General features: G+C 45.6%; 1 protein-coding gene across 3 annotated transcripts in view; it reads right to left on the bottom strand.

Moving 5' to 3' along the window:
• The window catches only part of SEPTIN8 (septin 8), a 437,194-nt gene that overhangs the window by 309,857 nt on the left and 103,790 nt on the right, over nt 1-23,547 (bottom strand). For 2 of the 3 annotated variants that reach the window (XM_069652496.1, XM_069652497.1), the window contains exon 2: nt 12,614-12,731. In XM_069652496.1, coding sequence (XP_069508597.1) covers nt 12,614-12,731 — 118 coding nt within the window. The remainder of the gene's footprint in view (nt 1-12,613; nt 12,732-23,547) is intronic. The other variant, XM_069652499.1, reaches the window with a different exon arrangement.

The following is a 23,547-nucleotide window of genomic DNA, read 5'->3' as shown; positions in this document are numbered from 1 at the left end:
AACTGGATGACTAAATGTGTTTAGTCATTTCTTTTATTTAAACACTGCTGCAATAGAAGCCTTATCACACTTTGGAGATGGACACTTTTTTATTGTCCGGGTGCTGGAGAGGGAGCAATCGGCTCTAACTCTGAGACTTACTTTACAAGAAGTCTGCTTTGCATGCCATAAAATGTGGGAATCACCATACTGAAATAACTCTAATTCAGCAAGACATAGTAAAATAGTAAAATGCATTTACATTAGATTAAGAACAGGCAGGTTAGTCACGGAATAGACCAAAAGGTTAACAACTTTGAATGAGTTATGTGGAAATCATCAGAATAGTACAACACCCCCCAGACACACTGATAACTGAATTTAATGGCAGTATTATTTTTGTTGTGCTAAATATTATAGCAATAAGACAAACACTCTCCCTATGCTACTGTTCTCAATCGGAATCAGCAAGAAATACATTACCAAAGGTTAAATCTGTGGTTACAGGTTTCCCTTTGAGAAACATGTACAGAATAATGTCCTATGTTTTTGTTTTGTATCGAGAGTCAGAGCTTGGCTTGCTTTTAGAGTCCTGACATGTTTTTGATGAGGAAACAGCCAGATTCCCAGATGCAGAAGAATCAGGAAGCTTCTAAGCGCTTTTTTTCGTGTGATGCTTAAGGAAATAGTATTGAATGTGGCAAGCAAATCCTAGTCTGTACTGGTTGCCCATGCAATCTTTAGTCGTACATCAACATTTGAGAAGGAGCACACAGGCATGTCATTTCACCAAAATGACAGGGGTAGCGGAAGTGACACAGGACCTTGCCCTCAGGAAGTGATGTCATTTCACCCCCATGACATCCCATTAAGGGATGGCACATGACCTTTCACCACTTGACAAAACAGGAAGTGGCATCACACAGCATTGTTCCTCAGTACACTAAGAAAAATATGGTTACGATATCACTGATATGATATACATTTCATCCAAGAATGTATCACCATATGTAGCGTTAATATCAGCGTGTATAGGCCCACATTACTGTGAATGTAAGCAGACATCCAACACAACCTGAACTATTGTACATCACTCAGGCTAAACTGTAAACGGACAAAGCATCTCGAAGAGGCCTTAACCCTAAAGCGCAGACATCCAGTGCCTGTCAAGTGTCTGGCAAGTGTCTGGCCACAGACTGGAAACCACAACTGACCAACACAAGTCCAACCAGAAGGCAATCAGATTTGAGCTCTGGTGCATTTAAAATACTACTTAATGAACCTCTGATGTCTCTTGTTTTCGTCCATGTCTTCTGAACAGGAGTTTCATTCTTTCACACGATTGTAACTAATGTCTGCTCATCCCTGTCTGAGAAGACCTTGGCTTCTTGGGGCTGATACAGCCTCGCCTTTCTGAGATTCACTTCTGTAATTCAAATGTTTTTCAAGTGCAACACACTGGAAAAAGCCTTCCTTCTCTGGTCCAGCTCTGCTATAATACACAGTGGAATCATTAATTCTTCAGCATGCCGTAATCTATTCACTACATAGCTTTCCTCAAGAATCCTTTGTCTGCTTGTGTTTCTTTGCATCTGTACACGTGTAAAATAACTTGATATCTTCATCATTTCTGTAGCATAAGCCTCTTCGTTTCAAGCCCGAAATGTTGCTGATCTTTGATACTCTCTTGATGCTTTATAGACTGTCTTCACTTTCTTGTCTCTGCATCTCTTCTAGGTGAGTCAGTTTTACTTCGTGTGATGTCACCAATCTGCTCTTATTCTTTTTTCATGCTTCTTCTGGGATTTCATTCAAATGGCCATCATACTGTCGTGTATGCAGGTATGGCTTTTTTTAACGGGAACCTTGCCTCCAGGATTCTCCTCGCTATCAGTATTTTTACTGGTACTGCATGTGTTTTACACTCTGGCTCCCAGCATATAGGTAATATGAGCGAGATGCTTGAGGTGGGGGTACTTCCCTCCTTCTCTACACTGTCACCAAGTACTGCAGGCTGCTCTTACCCATTCCCAGCTAGCTGGACCTAGCCCCATACCTGTCCTGTGACTACAATACTGGGTAGGAGCTGCAGAGACAGGCCCACTTCTAAACCCAACCATTTAGGCATTCTTCGCAAATGCACCGTCAACCTGCTGGTGATGGCGGCTTTATGACTTTTCCTGCATCCCTGTTATTTCCCCAGCTAACGAGATCTAGGTTCCAGGTGAAAAAAGCTGTGGCACATTTAGCTGCATTTACACCCGCTTTTTTCAGGTGCAACACATCTCTTGGCATTGCCTCTTTGTCCAGTGGCCCAGGAGTCGAAAGGATAGGTCTAGGGGTAGCAGAGGGGGAGCCAGGGGTAGCAACTGCTACCCCTGGTAACCCGCTAATGATGTACCTGGAAGCACAACATCTTCTTGACAACTATACATAGAATTTTACAGAGCGAATTAAGATTCTCATGTAGGAAGACACTTTGTATTACTAAAAGTAAATTTACAAAATAGGGTAACTGGAGATTTACTGCTTGGGCGATGGGACAACCTCTACTGCTAGTTTTGGGAAGTACTGGCACAGTGACTCAGAACACAAGCTGCTATCCAGAGCCAGTAGATTTCAGACCTCAGGCAATATGGAATGAAGGTGGGGGGTGAAATACAGTGGTCGGTAGGCTCTGGGTGATGGCAGGGGAGGGTCACATTGTCTCACCACTGGACTCTCCTATGGGTCCAGCCCTGGCTCACCCCACTGACCATCAGGGCAAGCCAGCTCTGGCTCAGATTAGGCCATACACTCGTGGGATGGCCGTCCCTCCTGTGACGAATCGAGGGGATTCATCCATTCTCCCCAAGGGGGAACCTCCCCCTTTCAGGCTAGCAAGGCGAGCCCACTCCACAAGACCCTCCTTAAGGGTCTGGGCACCTAGGCACTCACTAGGAGAGACGCCCCCTTATGCGACAAGGACTCCCATTCCTTTGAGGAACTACCCAAGTTATTTCCCATGGTGGCATACAATGGGACTATCGGATGTGATGAACCTTATGAAATCCAGAGACTGGGCTCAAGATAGACCTAACATACTCTTATGAACAAGAAAGAGGAGCTGTCTCTTTAAAAAGATAAAGCAATTCACCTGTGATAAAGAGACTGCCAAGACAGCACACAGTGAGGCGAAACAGACGATACGCAGGATGGGGAATCCCCCTGAGAACCTAACGCCTGAGAGAGGCAGAGCCAAGGAGAGCTGAGGAGTCCACGACTTTCAGGTCTGGTCAGAATGTGAAACGCTGGAGGACCAGATTTCATTCAAAGAGAGAAACCGAGGAGACAGGAACACATCTCATGGTTTTGGCATGCCCGTCCAACGCCGCCGACACCACTGAGCTGAGAAGTCAGCGAACCATCCGGTTACCCACAGTGTTACCTGGTCACACAGAGAGTATTGATATGCCAGAGAAAATGAGGAGGACAAGTGGAAAAGCCGAAGAGAACCAGAGTGAGCCCAGGGCCCGGAGGCGTTCACCCACTGATTCCAAAGTTACAGGGTGAACGGGAGAACAGGGAGGGCACCAGGGAATCATTACACAACAAGAGGAACTCATCCAAGTGAAATTGAGACCTGGAACATTAAGTTGATGAAATGGAACTGTAATAATGTGAGAAAGAGAACCATTATTAAAGCTGGTAAAGAGGTCATTAAGACTAGGGTACAAATACCCTAGGAAGAGAGGAAAGTACCCTATACATGGAGACTTGAAGAGGGGACAAATCAGAGAGAGACTATCCTAATGAGAGAAAGTGAATTTTATGAAGTGAAGAAAAGGGAAACCCATATGAGAAAAACACAAAAAAGCCACCAAAGTAAAGTACATGATACAAAAATACAAAAGGCACATCAGCATGGAACAAAAGAGAAGAGTTGAAAGGGATTCCTCGAAAATCACCCCTACAGAGGGAAAACCCAAAGAACTTGTGAAAGAGTTACAACAACTTTTACAGAAGGTGACAAGAGACCATTTAAAATTAGCCTACTAACAAAAAGGTTGAACAAAAGGAAAAACATTACGTGAAGTCACTCAGGAGAAGAGACTTTCTCCTGCCTAATGGTGTTAGTATATTGGCAGGGTCAGTTAGAATTAATTTTGGACAGCGGACTCTTTCGTTAACGACTTCCTGACAACAGATGAGCACCTTATTCATTTAAATAGGCAGGGAACACCCACATAGCAATAGGAAAGGTTAGGCCCGTTTCTTATCACTTAATAAATAACTGAGTGCAGATGTCAACCCGGTGTCCGAGTCCTTCTTCGGACCCGCCACACTACCCAACTGAAAGTGCCTAAAGATCAACATTGGAAGACTCAATTGAAAGGATTTCTCTTTAAGGGAGAGTCGTGTCTTGTGATTAATAGCAGTAGAGAGTGCAGTGCTACTGTTACTACATCACCCGCACACTTTCCTTGTAAGAGATTCTCTTTGAAGGCACACAGGACCCGCAACAATGTGGTCCTGTAGACCCTTTTTGAAGTCTGCATGCCTCTGAACACAGACAGAAACAGAAAGCAGTGCAGGCTTCCTCCGCCATAACTTTCTCCTGGAACATGCAGGCTAACAAACAAAGAAGGCTGAACAGCAGGTTTCCAATCAGTAATACACATGCTAGAAACACTACAGCCCTTCGCTCAGTGCAGGAAGCCTCCAAGAATAGCATATCTAGAATTGAAGATGGCAGAAGGACTAGATATAAACATGGTCCAACAACCTGAGCACAAGCTAGCCTCATATATACTCAGAATTTGACCAATTCCCACCCTCACTGACTCAACACTCACAGGTGAAGACCCTCAAAGTAAGAACCACCAGTTTCTACTCCTGCCCTAATCAGAGGACTTCTGAGGAGGGAATACAAGCTCTGGGGTAACTTTAAGCTGGATATAAAAAAGGTGGTTCTATTTGATATTTCTGCATTTTAAAAGCTGAACACAAAAAAGGCTGATTTATTTTGGCCAATTGTGTGGCCTTCAAAGCGCCAAAATAGGACATGCTCAACTCCCTCACCCCCCACCCTCGCTGGTGGAATCTCTAGAAAATTGGGGGGGGGTTCATCCACACAAACCCCCTTTTAATCCCCCCCATCCCCCTTGCCAGCCCAACACATTACACCACCTCTCCCACACAGAACGGATACAAGACACAAGACCCGCCAGGCAATCTACACGGATGGCGAGCAGGAAGGGCCCGTGTATAAAGCCGCCACATGCGGGAGCAGAGTGCATGATGGACATCAAGCTGCACTAGGAAATAAGCAAAGGAAGAAGACAGGTACCGCAGGGGGATGTGTGCATAAGAAGGCACGTAACGCTTTGTGTGCAGGCCAAGCGGCCTGCACAGGACATTGAGTGTGGTTGGAGAGGGGAGAGTGCCCCGGCGCATGACAAACACCCAGGTGGAAACACTATGCTGTGGCTGTGAACCTGGGGGCAAGGCAAGTGTGGGACATTAGCTCAATTGGAGAAGAAAAGTCCAGTAATAATAGCCGACTCTGATAGGGGCGCCAGGAAGTGATAAAGATGATGTTGGTTTGCACACCAGGCAACAAGGGAAGCTCTCCAGGACAAATATACTAACACCAAGGTGGACAATTGTAAGTCCGAGTGCACAGCTGGCGGACCAGGCACGAGCCCTTGAGCACCCCTCAGATGCAAAGCAACCTGTGGGCAGTGACAAGCAGGACCAGAGGAGGCGGGTGAGGCTTGAAGTGTGGTGCGGTGCAGAACACAGACAACGAGCCTGCGACCTGGGTGCCGCTAGCGGAGTCTGAGAGGGGACATATACGGTCAGGTGGGAGGGCACAACCCATTCCTGTAGCTAAGAAGTAGTTCTGGGACGCCAGTGGGGCGACTCCCCCTGAGCTCAGGTGCGGAAGAAACCTGCTCCCGCCAGGGCTGGCAACTACAAGTGAGGGGGCCCACCCACAAACCCCTATCGCAGCGCCATGTCCAACAAACCTCCAAGGCTGAAGGGCAAGCAACCTACATTAGATGAATACGCCAGGACACCGCCAGTCCCGGAGGGAGCCAGGAGCAAAGACAAAGCCCTTGCCGGGGGCATGGCCGCCATGTGAACGAACCAGGAGGTTCTTGCAGCGATTGCCGATTTGAAGGTGGCTTGGGAGACCAAGCTTGAACTGGCCGTGACGGAATTGAAAACAGCGCTGGACCTCAAAGTGGGGGCGGTGCAGGAGGAAATGAACGTTCTCCGGAAAGATGTTCGGTCATTGGCGGAATGCACGGAGAACCTTGAGAAAGAAGTGGGCCCGAACACAGCGGACTGTGCTGCACACAAATTGGAGCTGCAGTCCCTGGTGCAACGTGTGGGCAACCTGGAAAGCAGAGCGGAGGAGGCGGAAGGACGTGCCTGGAGGAATAATATCCGTATTGTTGGTCTGCTGGAGGGAGCAGAGGGTCCCAACCCCACTGCACGAGATCACCAGGGGAACCTTGTCCCAAGGGTTTGCGGTAGAAAGGGCGCATAGGGCCCTCACTAGGAAGCCGCCGCCGGGCAATCCGCCTAGGCCGATCATCGCCAAGATCCTTAACTATCGGGATCGAGAGAGAATCCTTGAACACTTCTGGAAGGGCGGAACAATACAAAGAGGGGCAGCGAGCATAACTTCCTACCCGGATTATACCCTGGCGGTGCAGCTGTGCCGTATGAACTTTGGGACGGTCAAACGGAGATTGCGAGAAGCGGGCCACAAATACATGTTGCTCTACCCAGCGAAGCTGAAAGTTTTTCATAAAAACAGAACTTGGTTCTTTGATACTCCGGAAGACGCCATGGGATGGCTCGACATGCAAAGCTGCCCCAGGGAGTCGGATGTCCAGACGAGAGATGGAGGAGGAAAAGATAAGTAATGCACAGGGAGAGCACCAGAAGGTGTCGGGACTTATGACTATGGGACTTGATTATAGTCATGGACGCAGCTTAAGGGCGGGCATGCATAGGTTGGAAGGAAACATGGTTCGTGAGCACAGACTATTGCTTGGTAAGGGAGCCTCTCGGGGCTGGTCTTTGTACCCCCATTTAGAATTTAGTTAGGTCACTGATAGTGTGGTGACACCCTCCTGGGTTCTTAGCTTGGGATTCCAAGGCAGGAACTAATGTAGGGGCGCCTGAGATCCAGGGATGGAGCTGGGCAGTAGTGGGGGTTGGGGTAGAGGGGAGGGAAGGAATTCTGTGCTGTGGTTTGTGGTAGTTGGGAAGGGTGTTCAGTTGTTTCACCCCGGGTAAAACAAGATGACCCATGGGAGACCTTAAGATAGTCACTTGGAATGTCAGGGGGCTCAACAGCTATATGAAAAGAAACAAGGTTATGATGTACTTGCGCAGACAAAAAGTGGACATTGCCTTGTTACAGGAAACTCATTTAACGCAAGCAAAACTGGAAGTGATACAGAAGAAGTGGAAAGGGACGGTAGTGGGAGCAGCATACTCAGCATACCATAGAGGTGTAATCACATGGGTGGCCCCACATGTCCCGTTCCAGCTGCTGCATTCTGCAGCGGAGTCAGATGGTAGGATGGTGGTTATGAAAGGGTTGTAGTGTAGGAAAACAGATCTGTATTGTGAATAATTACGCTCTGAATCAGGCCACAGCTGTGTACTTTAGGACCCTGTATGGCAATCTCAGTGGAAGTGTGGGGGGGGGGGGGCTGTACTGTTGGGGGGTGATTTCAATTGCGTGCTAAACCCCAACGTAGATAGGTCGGATACTAAAATGAACAGACCCACTCTAGCTGCAAGGGCACTGCAGTCACTATTGGCATATTTTGGGTTGGTTGATGCATGGAGGGCCTGCCATCCGCAGGATAGACAATATTCACACTATGCAGCCCCACAGGGCCTACATACCAGGCTAGACTGTGTTTGTAACATGACTTGATGATGGAAATACCACAGGCTGAATATAAAGCAAGAGTCCTCTCAGACCACTCGCCACTGATGGTAGTGTGGCAGTTCCGACCCCCGAGGGGGAGGATACCCACATGGCGCTCGCGAGCAGAGGCACTCAAAGACCACGTATTTAGGGAAGACATGCGGGATGAAATAAGTTACTTTGAGATAAACACTGGCAGTGTCAAGACAGCGGGCACACTCTGGGAAGCCTTCAAGGTAGTGGTGAGGGGAACTGCTATAGCCAAGTCCAGGGGGCTGCAGAACGGGATCCTGGCTGAGCTGCAGAACGCGGAAAAGGAGCTAGAAATGGTATTGGAATGGGGCGGTAACACCAAGGAAGAAGTGGAAAAGGCATTAGGCCTACAGCAGAAATGTGCAGTATACTGGGAAAGATTATGCAACCTTAATTATAAGACGTATGTAGAGAGGCAACACGCAGAAGGGGACAAACCAGGGAGAGTCCTGGCATGGCTCTATAAAAGTGAGACCCCCCCAGACCCCGAATCAGAACGATATTGAGAGAAGATGGTAACATAGTGGACACGCAAGAAGGGGTTAATTGGGAATTTGCAGAGTATTATAGACGCCTGTATGGGGATGAAACAGGAAGCAACAAGGAGGAGATAAGGGACACATTGGGAGATAGTGGATTACCCCAGATTAGTGCAGAGGAGAGGGAGGAGCTAGATGCCCCGATCACCCTAGAGGAACTAGAGGGAGTAGTGAGACAGCTGCCCACGTGCAAAACCCCGGGAACTGATGGACTCCCAAGTGAATTTTACAAGGCATATAAAAAAAAAAAAAAGAGGTACTGCCACCGCTGCTGGAGATGCTCAACGAAGCGTATGAAGCTGGGAGATTACCGGAATCCTTGCGTGAAGCAGTCATTATACCACTCCCTAGGCCCAACAAGCCGGGTAGTGACTGCGGCTCTTATAGTCCTTTGTCGGTGTTAAATCAGGACAGTAAAATACTAACAGCGGTCTTGGCGAATAGATTGAAGAAGGTCATCAATAAGTTAATACACCCCGATCAGACAGGATATGTCCCGCATAGAAATATCTCGAATAATCTTCGGCGGCTGAACCGAGTGGTTCAACATACTAATGGGGATGAAAGCGAGATGGCGATAGCATCATTGGACGCAATTAAGGCATTTGACTCGGTCAAATGGCCCTGGTTAACGGCGGCCCTAGCTAATATGGTATGGGACCGGGATATCTTAAATGGGTGGAACTGTTGTACAGCGCGCCACTAGCCAGGGTGAAGACAGGAGCGGTAGTCTCTGAAAGATGGCTACTTGGCAGAGACACCAGACAGGGATGCCTATGGTCCCCTATGCTGTATATTTTAGCCCTACAGCCCCTGGCGATTTACCTGAGGCAGCAATATGATACAATAGGTATTGTTGTCGGGGAGACACCACACCTCATTTCATTGCATGCAGATGACATGTTACTGTATTTGCGCTACCCAGAAGAGAACCTCCAATATATACTGGATGTAATGAAGAGGTTTGCAGAACTTTCAGGTATAGCAGTGAATACAGGGGGATCCCGTTAAAGAATTTGCCGATCCTACAGATACCGTGGGAGGTTACAACATTCAGATATCTTGGGGTAGACATATACCATACGGTAGAAGCTGAACATAGGCATAACACGGAAAGAACAGTTAAGCAACTGGAGAGTAGCATGAAGTTTTGGACGAAACTTCCCTTGATGATGGGACGAGGGGCGATGCTCAAGATGGTGGCACTGCCCAGATTGTTACACTGCTTTGCGAACATTCCATACTCAATACCCAGGAAACTCTTTGTCAGGCTGGATGGTATATGTAGGGAATTCTTATGGCACGGGATGAGAAACAGGGTAGCCCTGTGGAAACTACAAAATCCATATCAGAAAGGAGGCATTAAATTACCTAATTGGGAAGTCTATTATGTAGCGAGTCAATTATAATACATAGCCAAATGGCTCCCTGAGGAGCCTACCTTAGAACACAGGTTGCTTCAAAAGGACTGCGCCCCATACTTTCTGAGAGAAATGATATGGTTGCCCAAATCGGCGGGGGGGGGGGAGGCAGTCGCCCAGGGATGTTGGGTCTTGGGTGGGAGATGTGGCAAAGGGCATGCCGATTGATGGACAAGCCATCCCCGTGCTCCCCGCAGATCCCGCTGGTCACGGTGGTGGGAAGAGTGGAGCAATTGAGGTTGATGATTAGGAACCACTGGGAACCGGCGGGGATAGCAACGATGGGGGATGTGTGGCAGGAAGGGAAGATACTGGAATTTGGGGAGCTGGTGGAACTAATGGGGCTGGGTGAGGGGCAATATATCACGTATCATGGGGTAGTGCAACAAATTAAAGATACCTGGTCTGAAGTGGAACTGGCGGAAGAACCAGACACCACTTTCGATATGATATATGACATAGCAGAAGGAGGGCATGAAACGTCTACAGTGTACGAAATGATAATGTCTCAAGTGGGAAAGGAGGTGGTGAAACTTATACTGGACTGGGAAGAGGAAGTAGGGGGCCCGATGAGTGACGGGATGTGGGAGAGAGCGCAAGGAAACCACAAAAAAATTTCGAGAAATGCTAGGCTACAGCAGTTACAGTTGTATATAACTCACCGGGCATACCCGACGCCACAAAAGATAGCTAAATTTAAAAACGCCGGGCGCCAAGTGTGTCCAAAATGTAATGAGGAAAATGTGGGAATGGTACATATGTTCTGGGCGTGCCCACTGATAGAGAGATACTGGGGAGAAATAGCACAGAAAATGGAAGACAAGGGGATTCGCATGAAGGTGGATACTGCATGGGCCTGTTTTCTAGGAGGGTTCCCCAGGCCGCGTAAGCTTAAACATGTAAGCAAATTGAAAGATCTAGCGTATGTCCTGGCAAAGAGAAGAATTGCGATGGGCTGGAAGGCAGGTCATAGACCCAAAATGGAAACATGGTGGAGGGATTTGCAGAAGTGGGCGGAAGCAGAAACGGTGGTATGGCAGGAAGCATGTAAAGGGGAGACGGAAGAAGAAGCTGGAGCCCTAGCGGGTTGGAGGCAATTGATAGCTGAACTATTTGGGCCCTCGTACGATGGACTAGGTGACGGAGACTCCTTGAGCGCTGCCGAAGAGGAATCCCCACTGCAAGAGGTGGAGTAGGCCTGGGGGGGGGGGGAATTACGGGGAGATACAGTGCACTGGAATACATCAATTTATGTTTATTTGCGATTGACATTATGTATCCACTGAAGTTTGGTTTGTTTGTATTTGGAAAATTAATAAAATCGTTTAAAAAAAAAAAGTATCCTCTCACAAGAAACCCTGGGACATGGCATAGAGCGGTGTGCAGTCCCTGTGAAGTGCCATGGCGACAGGGACGGCGTCCGGGCCTTTCAATATTTTCCAGTGAAATAGTCCCTGGTGCATCAGGCCTTGTGCAGCACTCTAAACACACAGCAACATCTTTAAATCAGGCTATTAAATGCGTGCTTTGCAGTGGCACGTTATAGGTGCCTTTCCTGGAGCTTTAGGATGTCACCTTCCTAGTATCCAGTAAGCATCACCTTGTTGTCTTTGTTCTTCAATTTCGCCTGTATAGTCGCTCTTTGTCAAGGTGCTAAACTTTTCAGTTCCCATTTAGTGTTTCAGCTTCCCCATGGCTGCCTGTCATGAAAGACTGTACCATTTGTAACCCCCTTGCTGTTCATCTCGGTCTCCACTGTAATGCAATTGCCCCACGTGTGCCACCGACTTTTGCCCAGATGAAGGAAGGGCGACCCCAAACATGTTGGGATGGGACCCCCACTATCCCATAACACACTTTCAGCCATCCGTTCAGGGGTGCTGGAATGTCCATGTGCTCCCTGACTACACACAGAGCTTTAAGTGGGCCAGGGCTAGCCGGGGCCAAGCCCCAGCAGTCTCCGAGATGGATCCCAAGCCATAGACCTCACAGGGCTCATCCAGACTAGCCCAAGCCACGCCAACCACTATGGGCAGCCATTTAGCAGAGCACTGTGCAGTTACACGGCTGCCTGCAGGCGTCGGCATTTTGGATTAGACAGAAAAAGAAAAGGCTATGCCTTTTCTTTTTCTAATTGAAATGCAGACACCTGAAGTCAGCCATGTAATCAAGCAGCACTTCGGCTAAACCTGCTGTGTGATGTCCCTTTATTCAGAAACAGGAGGAAGGCTGGGTTGGCCAGCCTTTCTTTGTTTCTGAGTAAAGAGCTAACATGCAGCAGGATGTCCATTAGCCGTTCTTGGTTAAAGGGCTTCCACTGCATGTTAGCTCTTTACCCAGAACCAAAAGGAGGCTGGCCAACCCAGCACTCCTGTTTGGGAATCAAGACACATACGGGGCAGGCAGCCCATTGCATTCAAGAAACTTTGTGGTTAAAGGGTTGCCTGGGAGGGCCAGCGCTTCCAATTGAAAACGGCGTCTCTACATTTCGGCTCATTAACATGCATTTCTTACGATTTCCAGGTCTTTACAACTCTAACGTCAAGTGCTGGCAACAGGCTGAATATTTTGAAAACGGATGCACAATTACCCCCAAAAAGTAAAGCGACCCAGCCCAGCATTGCAAATAGGCAGTCACGTTTGATACATTTTCCCAATAGCGCTCTGCTTTACGGACACGATACATTAAGTCCACTTACCGACACAAAGGATATTGAAGCAGAACCCCTGCGTGACGGATTTGCTGACGAGCTGGTCTGGGAGGCTGTCGAAGCCCACATGGCCCCCAAGGGAAAGATTCCGCTTGTCTTCATTCTGCTAAAAATAATGAATTGGTTCAGTGTGACTACATTAAAAAAGAAACAGCGAGTCAAGAGGGCAGAGCCACGAGGCCTGGGAAACAGCGCTGATGTATTATAGGAGCAGCTGAGAGAAGCTGTGGTTCACAGCCACATGGTCCTCACCCGATGCTTCCCCCCCAGACCTCCTCCCTGCGGGGACCTTATTCTGTTTTGATTTGCAGCATTCCAGACATTCTGGCAATTACCGCAGAAGACATCAGGCAAAATCTAATCTGCTCTAGGAATCTTGAGTGGCTCAGAAGCCCAGGCTACTGTTAGCTAGGAACGTGTAGTACTTGGGAAAACACAAGTGAGGAATTCCACTTTCTCCAAACGACGACATAAGGAGGTGGTGAATTTCAGACTAAAGAAACAAAATAACAAAAGAAACACACCTTAATGTGAAACCAAACGATCCGATTCAAGGAAACGGAGTAAAAAAAAACATTTCAATTGAAAATAAACACGCACCCTCCTGGCCTTATTTAATCAAGAATTCGCACCATAATCGGCCTAAAGTTTCGAATATGAAAATTTTTAGAAGGTACCCCACATAGGTGTTCAAGCAAAATCTCAAAATAATTCACAATCATTATTAATCATTTACATGTCCGAGGCAACAATCTTGGGCATAGCTTTAACAATCACAACAACATGTCAGTGTGGGTGGTTCTCGTGCTGTGACTAGCTTACATGCTTCCAAGAAGGGGGAAAACATTGTATTACACATTAAACATGCGGCAGTGGGCGGAGCCTACAAGGAGTCCGTATGGGAATTCACAAGGAACATGCACACCGTCAGCACTTCAGGTATGGCAACAAACAAGTAGCAGAAGGGTTGTGTATGCAACCACCCTGTTGAAATATTATTTGCACACATGGCTAAACGATGCTGGACGTGCTCTCAAGAGATGGAACTTTCACTGGAATGCAAAACGTTTATCTATAGTTGTTAGTTAGCATTTAATGGCAGCGTTTAGCCTGCGTGAGCACCCACGTTGCATGCACATAACATTTTTAAAAAAGCAGAGGGTAAAAGGGATTTCCGGAGCATCAGTGCGTTTGGTCTCGATTGGGAACTCTGGAGTTTCAATCACCAATTACAGGTTACACCATTGACAAGTTAGTAGCCAGCCCAGTAGGGTTGTCTAACTCCAGGCCTCAAGGGCCGGAAACATGTCGGATTTTCTGGACACACCTCATGAATATTCATGGACCTAAAAAAAATCAAATTGTTGTACATTGATTGAAAAACGATGGATTATAGCTAATTATGAAAGCATTTTTACAGTTGCAAATTGATTTGTGACTTGGGGGGGGGGGGGGGGGGAGTACAAAATGCACCTAATTTGTAATGCAGTGAAACAGACCATTTGCAACCAGTTACATCTGTGACTGAACAAATGGGAGGACCATATACCTGCATTAAGGCTGACATCACATATGGGACATTGTCGAAAACCAGCGTAGTGGCAATGGCTGGGCAATGACAACCAGGGTCTCCCCTACCGAGATCAAGCATCCAGATTCTCAAATAAATAGCAAGACATGCTCTTGCAGCAATTTGCCCTGTTCCAACCTGGCTCAAATCAGATTTGGTAAAAAAAAATAAATAAAAATAAATAAATAAAAACCATTCACTCAACGAACCAGTTTGAACATTAGCAAGTTCAAAAGCGATATTAAAGCATACTGTGCCTAGCGCCTAAAGGACTCTACAATATAGCTCTAAAAGGTCATGGTGTGCGGAATAACAGAATGCCAACAGGGGGCACACACTTGTTAAGCCAAAACTGGCTGATATGCAACTGATCATCAATTATTATGTTATATTCAGTTATGAAACACGTAGCAATGGTATCAGAAATGTTTCAAGAACCACATATGTTGCTAGCATTCAAAATTAATTGCCACTTTTGGAATTGCGTCCAAATAGGAAGTATCCAGTCACAAATTTAGTAGTACCAAATATGATAAATTACATCAATCCAAACGTAGCAAATAGTATTGAAGGAAAAAAAAACATGTCCATGAAGGTGCTTATCACTTTTCCTGTTTAAACAAACATTTGGAGCAATTAACATATTTACAGGGTAAACAAATAATGGTTACTCATTTTGTACCTCAAAGGGGTCATTATCATTTTACTAAGGAAAGTATGGCTCACACACATGCCAACAGCTTTCCTTACATTGAATAACCCTCATGCTGCAATGTGGTGAAAACGTATGGTAATATTTCGGGTGTACAGAAAGATCCATTGCCTGAATGATATGCATTCTTTTTTATTTAAATCTTTTACATTAACAAATGCCCCCTAATTTCAAAGTGGGAAAGCCCCTTCACATAGCTTCTTGGATGAGAATGTACAAATGTGTCACTCAAAATGTAAGACTTCAGAGTATACCATGGAGACTGATACAAATAAATTGTACATTTCCAAAATGTTCACTTCAAACATTTGTTCACTAGCACAACAAATATTGATGTGTGACCGTTTCAAGGTATGCGTTTATCTTTATTCTTTGATCCAACATCAGCTTGATAAAGCAGATCAATATAAGCTCAAATACTGGTATCTACACTAAGGGCCTGATTCACAGAGCGTTTTCCCATGAGATTGCACCATTATAAAACACTTCTGTGAAACAGGCCCTTAGAGTGCACCGAGTTTGACATTTATTTCTACATTTTCTAAACAAACAGGTTAAAAAGATTTAGAACAACTGAGTCCAAGCTCAAATTGAGCGTATATTTTAGCTGTACTATCACTCTAGTGACAATCCATGTAATTTGTGGATGAACGCACTGGCCCCAAGGGATGACCTAGGCAAACTCCAATACGGCACTTGCTCTTGCCTAAACTGCCAGACATGATAAAGGTATTAAGGCAAAAGTCTCATGCCATCCTTATTCTGATGAATCCATTTTGTTGAAGACTTGGAACATTTTAAACTCCCAATGTTCAACCAAGCCGTTGTCTGTGGGTTATATTATGCTAGCCAAAACTCACATAAAACAAAATCCATTGGACCGCATAAAACAAAATCCATTGGACCGAACGAACAACAAACAGTTTGAATGCTCATGTTAAGAACTCCAAAACATCACATGGAGACGGGATATTTAACTTTTCAATGGAGATTCCAATTGTTACCAGCTACTCAATATCAGGAGGTGGCGACATAGAAGGCAGACTTCTGCAACATGAAGTCGTTCCAAATCGATCATTGGAGACCTTCACAGCCTTACAGTCTCAATGATGAACTTAACCTTGTGTTTTACTCTATGTTGTTGTTTAGGCTCCATTTTATTCAGTTTATTTGAATGACTAATTTTTTTATGAGCTGTGCTTAGCATTTATTCTGTTTTTTTCCAAAAAGAATACATTGACATCTAGTCTCTTTTTCCCTAGCTTTATACCTTTCCTGTTCCTCTCTCTTCCATTCTAGTCTTATTTTACCATCGCGTATTTGTTTTCTCTACTCATTTTCTTTGGTACCATGTATCTAGATTCTGGATTAAGACTTCAAATTAGTTTAGTTCATAAAAATTATCACCTGAATGGTTTTTGGACTGATAGTCACAGTTTCCTTAATACAAGTGTTTTTCATGTGTGCTTCATTCAGCATTCATTCTGATGTTAGATTATAAACCTGCCGCTTCAGGTGTACCTGTTTTACGATGACAACCACATTAATGGATCATTCTGAATTTCCGTAAAAACAAAATAAACTTAAGCAGCTATCTGTACCTATCCCACCTGAAAGTGTACCAGAATGTAATAGAATTTAGAAAAAGGGAGCAGTTCGGACGTGCTTGCTGGTGATAGATTTATTGTTAACAATTGTAAAAATGTTTTTGAAAAGATACAATTCTATTAATCTGAATGAAAAACACATTGTCTTAATATATAGTAGTACTAGTATCCAACAAATGCTGTTCATTCCATTCTATCCCATTATGCGGTATTTGATCAATCCCAGTTAAATGTTCAGTTGTAATGTATTTTCAATACCTTAAATCAACGGTGTAAGCAAAATAAAACATGTGCACACTCAATTTATGTGCTGATCACAGAAGGCACTTTCTCAAGGCCTGTCATGTTAATGTTAAAGGACATTTGTACCGCGCACTATCACCACCGGAGTGGTCCCCTGGCGCTCTGGCGGCTCTGAAAGAGGGGAGGTTGAGTTAGTGGCAGGAAGCAGGAAAAGTGCAAGAGAGCAGTGATGTGCTGTTGGCAGCCTCAGCCCGGTGGGCCCGTTGGCTGGGCCTGGGGTGTTTGCGGCCGGTAGTCATTGTGTACTGTTGTGCAAGACTATGTGTTTTTGTTTTGTTGTTGCGATGTAGTGAAGTTTGTGCGGTTTGTTGTGCTGTAGGTTTTGGTTGCATTTGGTTTGGAGTTTGAGAGGTGTATGCAGAAAGGGAAATTGTTAGTAGGGTTGGTTAGTTTGCGTCTCTATCCTGAATTCAGGATATGAAAACAAAATCAAGACAAAAGAATGAACATTTGAAAAATATATATATTCGATGGAGAAGATTGTATATGTTAATTCCACAAAATTATGTACATGTCACATTTCTATTCACAATCATGGTTTTCCACTTATTGACCCATTTAAAGTAAAAGGTAAAGATATGTTTGAGAGTACAAGTCTCTACAATACTCTTTGCATCAAATTGAATAGCTTTCCTTAATAGAACATTCCCTTCTTTAATGAAACAAGTTCAGTTGCATGCTGTCTAGTAAGCAAAGATGACATGAATAGTGAATGCAACTGGTAAACACTACATTGTGCATATCAATAGTCCTTTTCTGTCTTCAATGGTCAACCATGAGTTACATCAGCAGGATAGAATTTTTTTACAATGGTGCAATAACGTTTGACATTGCAGTGCATGTACGCCGGTGCCATGGCGGTTATGCATTTTAAAACATGCAGTGTGTAACACATACAGAAGATGGTCTCTTTGCATAGGAGGCAACTTTATGATGGTCCGTTAAATAAAAATCATTTCAATGTGTAGTCTATGATATGTCCCTTTTCTACTGTATGATAACAAAGAGAAAAATGTTTTCTTCCATTCCAAGATAATAAAGTAGGTTTGCCATTCTGAACATCTTTACTAACTTCCTACAGGTTTGCACTCTATTAGTGGTATATTTCACATAACCAAAACACGTGGAATCTAGCATGAAGCAATATAGAAGTACACAATATCATCATTACTGGTCTCCTGGTTTCCTATTCCTTCTACATACCGTCTATAACTGCAAAACGCATACCTTCTGCAAGGCCAGCCAACTATCCACACTATCCTCGCAAAATAGCCAAATTGAGGTTACCCCACATCTACACCATCATGCAGGCCAGTTTCCACACAAGTTTCAATGGCAGCTGCCACAAACTTACCAAATGGATCCTCCACATCCTTAACCAATCAAGCTCCCATCTGAATAACCATGTTAAAAAATCACAGCATTTACCAGGACCGCAAACTCCCTACAACATCATCCACTTCACACCCACATGACCACCACACCCTACCCTACCCTACCCTACCCCCCAGCATCCACATCATCCCTATACACAAAACAACTTGCCAACCAAATCAAACTATCCCCTTTACGCGCATCGCTCCCTCAACACCCCCCCAAACACCTCAACCTCTGCAGTGCCACACAAAACCTCGCCTCTCACCCGACAGTGCCATACAGCACCCTGTGTGCCGACTCTCCCCTCCAGCCAGCACCCACTCACCACCCTGTGGCAGCAGTCTGCTTTGTACCACCAGAGCCAAATATCCACAGGCACACATCACCCTCCAGACGGCAAACCACCATCCAAAAGCAGTCACTCATCAACCTCCTCAACTACACATTGCATCATCTCTGAGCCACACATCACTCTACAGGCCATTGCCTCACACCTTGCCCCACCAAATAGCAGACACTGCACCCATATAGCATAACACTGAATCACCATAGCGCATCAAGCACTGCTCACCAGATGTTATGCTCTATAAAATATCAGCACACGACAAACCAGTTAATTCACACATTACAGCATGTGCCCATTACACACACAAACCTACCATTCTGCACGTCCGACACTGCATCATCCTCCACAGATGTTTATTCATTGTTAACCCAGCAAGTAATCCTGCACACTGGACTTGGGTCAAATGTTGGCTCCCTTATCATTTACAGCCCTCACCAAAGACGAATACATGTACGTCTCCTTTTCAAAACCAAACCCCTGTTGTCTTGGTCAAGCTCAGCTGATAGTACTCACTGACTTCAAACAGCTCCACCAACTACAAACTCACCTATGCGGACCATACAGGCCTACATATGCAAGTTATTTATATTGTTGAAACTTAGATGGGAAACAACAGAGCACTTTATATCAAGTGAAATTCACAGCCACTTAAGCATTCGCCAATGCCTACAGACAATAATGCGGTTTCAAACCGCCGAGTCACACTGCTCCTTAAAATGTGGCGTCCAATCTCACATGGACAAAACTACTATAAAAAGGTAGACACCATACTTCTAATGGCAGTTTCTGATCTACGGTGTAAAAATAACACCATCTATTTTTACACAGTAGGTCAGAAACTACCATTAGAAGGAGGTAAAATAGCCCTACACGAGGGTGTGTGATAGAGTGTGTGATAGAGATTGGCTTTTTGATGCTCTTTTATCCAGGTTATTAATTCTTTTGACAACAAGACTATATGGGTACTTTATGCGAGGTACTCCGTTATGGGACAGTATACTGTGAAAGAGTAAATGTGGATCTGGTTATTCTTGTTGACGCTACTTAGTTTAACATGAGCAAGAGGTTACGGTGGTGGTATGTCTTTCATGGCGATTTGGGTGAAATGGCACATTCTCTTTTTTAGCAAAACAGTCAATTAAAATATTCATTTATTCTTTGGTTTCTTTAATTTCCGGACTGCACTTGGCTTAACTGCGGTTTTTAGAACCACCACTATCTTATATCTGAATACACTTGAAAATTGCTAATTTATGTGAAGATTTAAAATTGCAAGAATAATGCATACATTTTCTTTGTATAGATGACAGTCTGAAGGAGAGTTTTTAACTCAAAACGTGTCAGACAGCATAACTGATCTTGTTGGTCATCATTAAACTACAGATTTTTATTGTATGGCAGTTACAGCCTCAAGGAAAACAGTACTGCCCTATCATACCAGACCCAAGGTACAGCTTCACAGTTCCTGGCAAATGCGGCCTTAACTGCTCAAATACTGACATTGTTCGTTGGGTAAAGCATAAGGCGGGCATCGTCATCAAGTATAAAGTAGAGCCCCCACATGCCCCGAGGCCGCATCATCCTCCCCTAACATTACTGCTCTACACCCACGAGCAACTCAGTTATGTTCATAAATCTGCTTTGATACTGTGCCAAATCACCACCATAAGTTTCAAAGTGCTTGGCCTTGTCCATGGAAGAGTGTACTGTGCCACCACTAGGGGTAAATTGCTTAAAAAAGGGACCTTGTAGAAAGGAAGGAGTGCTGCCACGTACTGGCTTCAGCCAGGGAGAGTGCACCCTCTCCCCAGCACTGTGGCCTCAATACTATGCCTGGTGAAGAGGAGTGAACCTCACCATATGTAACGAGAGGCTCTGTTATACAGATACCAATGCTGCCCTTTCCTACTCTCTCCTCATCTCGCTTGTAACAAACTTCCTGATGCCACAAATCATGGGATGAGAAGTTAACAACCCTTGTTCCGCCCCTTCACTCCTCGATCAGCAAGTCTGTTGAGAAGTGAGAGGGGGAAAACAAGGAGGTGGGTACATGAAAGGGTAGAGGTGGCTTAGATAGTGCAAGATTTCTGTTCACAGGGCTACCCCTATAACCTACAATGTAGAGGCTTCAAGGCTAGAGGAGTTGAAGACGGAGGTCCAAGCATGGCCCTCATTATCCCCCCCACCCACCCCTCATACAACTCACGGGCCGCAGACAGAGAAACGGAAGATGCACCTCACTTTTAGGCCCTTCATTGCTATCATCAATGTATCGCAGATGTGGGAAACCTTACTCTTTCAGACAGCCATTCAAACCATACCCAATCCATGATATGGAGGAAATGGAGATGTCAGCAATCGAACAAGTCAATTGAGAGCATATTGAGAAATCACTGACGTCACAGACATTACAATGTAGCCGCACTTATACATGAAGTACGGATGGTATGGAACGGCGCAACTTACATGGAATTGGTTTGGAGTGCATGGAACGTTTGAGAGCATTGAAAAGAACGCTTTTGAGTGCTTGAAACAGTTGTATGCATAGAACAGTTGGAGTACAATGGAACGGATGGAACACAAGGAACTATTGGCGTTGGCTCGATCTCAAGCACCTAAGGTAAACCACCATATCATATCTCCACGCTTACTCTCTTCTTTACACCACCACTCAACTAGAACACAGCGATACTATGACACCATTCGGTATAGCTGTTCTCATACCATCATCTGCCTCATCCTCCCCATCACCCTAACTAAACACTGCTGGTTACACACCCTCCAGCCTATGCATTCTCCTCACGCCTAATGCAGCCAGAATCGGTCTGGATAACAACCTGCCAGAACAAACACATACTCTTGAGCCCTCAACCACCACACCTACAGCTAAGAAGCAGCCATCACACGAATACCAGACAGGCTGCACACATATCCGGTGCTCACACGCACCTTTTGACTCTATTTCCCTCTACTGACTTGAACTTCGGTTTCCGAGGGCGTTCAACCTACCAGTGCCTTCAGACCATACCAATGGTAAATAAGGTGCTATATAAATGCAAAGTAACATAACATAGCCATCCATTCACAAAGTTATACAAACGTGCATTAGTTTCTTGCATATAGATACGAAACATCTACTACTGACTCATGCAGGTAGCAGATGGACATACATGCATCTCTATATATATCGATATCCTTTGCCAAAGCTGAACAGCAAGACGGCAAGTATGCGTAAACCTAGCTTGCACATGCATGATTGCCACTAACACGGAAAGCCATAAGGACGAATATGGAGGCTATAGGCATACTGAGGTTAATGGAAAGGGGGAGACATACTTCGAATACATGAAAGGGCTGACAGGATCGCTGCATCCACATGCAGGCAGATGCGATTCACCTCAGCCAAGGACGAGGGGAGATGAAAAGTTCCCCGTTACCAAGACGATAAGCCAACAGCAAGAAACGTAGGCTAAAACCCTCACAATTACAGGCAGGAGAGGTTCAATTTGTGGTCTCAATGCACGTGACCTGACAGAGACAATGGCCATTCAATCAAGGTAGACTGAGAAGCTGTTCCCATCGAAACAGATGTGGAAAGATACAAGTGTTGCTCACGAACCAACAATTGAATGCACTCTCCCAGGCTTAGGTGATCAGAGATGGCAACATTAGGGAACACACAGCACCTCCATGTTCATTCTCATTGCCTTGAGAAGCTACACTTAGTCTGGTAACTACCAGGGTCCCAGGGCTGAGGGATACATTCTGCCCAATTCAGTGTCACCTTTCACGTGAAGACCTAATATGTCCAGGAGCCAATAGTCTCCCTACGGTCCTGTAACTTTGGATTTTGTAGAATGTAGAGGTGGTCCAAGAAGGAGCTACCAGATATGGCTACCCAATAGTAGGATATGGCATTTATAACACTTATACACAAGTGTTTCTAGGCACGACAAGACAAGGAGGGGAGAAAACAAACAAAGGGACGACAGGAAGGATCGGCATAGAGCTTCTTTATAAGGGGGTGCACAAGGGAGTGCTTAAGAGGGAAGAGGACGGTTCCGGTGGCAAAGGAGTGATTGCAGAAATTGGCCAAGGCTGGAGCAAGGGTGTCAACGTGGTCCTTGATGGTTCTGGACGATCAGGGGAGAACCTGCTTCGACAAGACTTTCATAGATCGGCCTTGTCTGGAAACATTGTCAGGGGTGAAGGAAGGAAAGGAGGAGGAGAGACGGGCCAGGGGTGGTAGAGGAGGAGGATGAGAAAACAAGGGTGGACAGGATGTCCCACGTTTTAGTGGTGAAATGAGAAGCCAAGGCCACGCAGAAGGCCTGGGAGGGAACAGGAGCAGTAGAGACTGCAGCAGGATTGGCCAGCTCCTTGCAGGTTTTGAAAAGTTCGTCCGAGTTGTTAGATGCCGTAGAGATGCAGGTTTGGATGTAGGCTCTTTGAGAGGACAGAGCCTTTGCCACCTTTGGAGGAGGCCATGGCAGGCCAGTTTGTCAGGGGGGTACCTCTGATACCCTCCACCTCCTCTCAGCTGCCCTACACTTGGGTTTAAGGGTGGCGAGGTCAGAAACGTACCAAGAGTTGCACTTGGATTTGGGCTTCAAGCGGATCCTCATGACAAGGGCAAGGACATCCAGAGGTTTGGAGATAGAAAGACGAACGTTAGAGAGGGCTGTGTCAGGGTGTGATTCAGCCAAAGGTGCAGGAGGAGCCTGTGCCAGCCTTTGGCCTTTTAGCACTGTACTCATTCACAAGGATCACTGTATTGTGGTGGTCTGGTTCATGCTCCACTTTTCTGTGACACTTTCCGATGAGGACAAGGCGCAGAACAGAACTGGAACCTAGAAGAAAGAATGCAAGCAATGCAATGTAATTCCAAAAACCGTGGATCACAAACAATGTCAATACAGTACACAATAGATCAAAGACGGGAAGGGGCTAGGATGCAAGAGGAAGGAAGGGAACGTAGGGCGGGTGGAACAGGATGCGGGAACCTAT

Source organism: Ambystoma mexicanum, chromosome 3p, assembly GCF_040938575.1.
Source record: "Ambystoma mexicanum isolate Mex_15411 chromosome 3p, UKY_AmexF1_1, whole genome shotgun sequence".
NCBI classification, from domain to species: Eukaryota; Metazoa; Chordata; class Amphibia; order Caudata; family Ambystomatidae; genus Ambystoma; species Ambystoma mexicanum.
The sequence above is the reverse complement of the archived record's forward strand: the minus strand, read 5'-3'. Positions and strand labels throughout refer to the sequence as shown.